The 2,233-nt window shown below is 45.0% G+C and overlaps 1 protein-coding gene across 1 annotated transcript; it reads left to right on the top strand.

The window, feature by feature from the left end:
- Positions 1–847: 847 nt before the first annotated feature.
- On the top strand, positions 848–1,552 carry PPTG_12984 (hypothetical protein; the record flags this gene model as incomplete). Its single annotated transcript, XM_008908678.1, has 1 exon — positions 848–1,552. The coding sequence occupies one exon, from the start codon at positions 848–850 to the stop codon at positions 1,550–1,552; it is 705 nt and encodes a 234-aa protein (XP_008906926.1).
- Between the last annotated feature and the right edge of the window lie 681 nt (positions 1,553–2,233).

Genomic DNA, 2,233 nt, shown 5'->3' with positions numbered 1-2,233 from the left:
GTACCCTCAAGCGAGTACTTCGTCCCTCAAACCAGGGACACGTGAACGGTCGTTCACTTAGAGTTTGTATACTCTAGGAAGCCTACTTCCTCAGCACAAGGTGCTGTCACAGCACTGCTGTGTGACCCCGTCACAGGCTGAGTAGATATATTTTGCTCGCAGTCGTTGGCACTAAGCTGGTCAAGTCCCTACGCCCTCAGTACACTTCGACATCCGTCGTGCGCGCAACAGGCACTGTCAGTTCCCAATTGTGCAACATTCGTTCAACAATGATCTTACATCAAAATGTAAGCTGAAATTTGAGCGAGATAACATCGACCAAGTTACGCAGTACCGTGAATTAATTCGTTAATACCTGCCAAGGCATTCCCAGTATGATTAAGATTACGGTACGTGTTAAGCGTACCGTCATCTCCATAAACACCGAACCGTACCGTAATACCTGTCGTACCTGTATATCCCGGATATCATAATTATCGCGAAGTGGTTTGATTTAGCAGCACCCATGGTTCGCATATACAAAATTGGCATTGCACATTAACACTGAGCATACAGTAATATCCGAAAATGTGCATATTTACGCATTAAGTTTCACTTGTGCCTAGTTGGCAGAGATTTCACTGTCTATCCCGCTAACTGACATCGTGTGGTAGATAACGCTGCCTATGTCTCGAGTTGAAGATGGAGTCTTGCTACGAGATACAGCTTAAAGCCGCTGTGAAAATCGGCAGAGATCTTGAGATGTGTCAGCACCACGGCAGACCAGCAGAAAGGTTCAGGTGGAACCTGTTCATTCATCACTTTACAATATTCTTTTAGCCTGACAGCTCGTCTCCTCAGTTCTGTCATGAAGTTCTACGTTGTCGCCCTATTGGTGGTTGTCATGGTTTTTGTAAGTTCTGACACCGTCTCCGCTGCGAGGGAGTTGAAGTTGAAGCTGGCTGATGTCCCTTTCCGCGTGTTCGAGAACACCTCAAGCAAGAGGCTTCTCAGAACTTATCATTCCGGTGAGGAAGAGAGGGGGATTTCGGTGAATATCCCTGGCCTGGAGAAGCTCTCAAAAGCATTTACGTCAAGCAAGACCAAGGAGCTTCAGGGATTGCTTACGGCCGACGATTCGCTTGGGAATGCCTTCAAAACACTACAGCTCAGTAAAATGCCGATTGGTAAGGATGGTTTTATCGAGACGGAAATGGTGGTTAAGTTTTTATCCAGCCGCAACTTTAAGGTTTGGTCTCACCATGCCGCCAAGCTGAACAAGGAGGACTCGTACGGCGCCATGATTACAGCACTCACGAATGTCTTCGGCGATAAAAATGTGGTGATAATGGTCCTACTGGGGAAGCATTCGAGGAGCTCAAGCGGTGTCTCCAAGAAGTTGGAGACAGCGCTACTCAACAAGTGGTACACCGTCGACAAGTACAGAATAGCCGATGATATGGTTGCGAAGGTGTTGGGAGTGAAGAGAAATAGGATTCATGAGTACCCTCGGGAGAAGTTCATTTGGGGAGATTATTCAAAGTACATCACGAACAGAGTCATGAACTATTAGGAGAACCGCATTGGGGCTAAGACGTAGTAGCTCCGCTTGCGATTTTTCGATACGTTCTGTCTTCAACACTGGAGCGCACTTCCATTTAAGCTTAACTCCGTACACACACTGGTCAATGGTTCTGGTACTTGAATGGAGATGCAATAATTCTTGATCTGTACTAGTGTTGTTTAATACAGTATATATTGTATTAAACCATAAACCACTTCTGCAGGGGGTACCAATCAAAGTTCCATCGTGTGGTCTACAGAATGGCATCCATTTTTCTTGACATCTCTTATTAGAGATAATCTCACACGAAGTATCTCAAACGGTTAACGATTTGTCGGATAGAACGATGAGCTCTACTTTTTCACGGTAACACATCCGCCGCAAGCCTTGATCGTAGCACAACCTACGGAACGTTCAATTCGAGCCTTTCATTAAATCCACACTTTGAATCTAAAGTATGCAGTACAAAATGTAAAGATGTTGAGAGTGTATAGAAGATCGGCATCGTATGTGTTATGGAGAATTGGAGAATGGTGCCCGTCGTTCAGCTAAGGGTTGATCAATTCGTTTTTGGTTCGTTTTCGGACATGATCTAAACATAAGTCAGATAGTAACTTTAGGCCTAAACTCAGACCAGGCGATCACAGCGGAATATTGCTTTATTTACAAATGTTAGGTATGCATGAGCCA

This window comes from Phytophthora parasitica (assembly GCF_000247585.1).
Source record: "Phytophthora parasitica INRA-310 unplaced genomic scaffold supercont2.31, whole genome shotgun sequence".
Taxonomy (NCBI): Eukaryota; Oomycota; class Peronosporomycetes; order Peronosporales; family Peronosporaceae; genus Phytophthora; species Phytophthora nicotianae.
The sequence above is the reverse complement of the archived record's forward strand: the minus strand, read 5'-3'. Positions and strand labels throughout refer to the sequence as shown.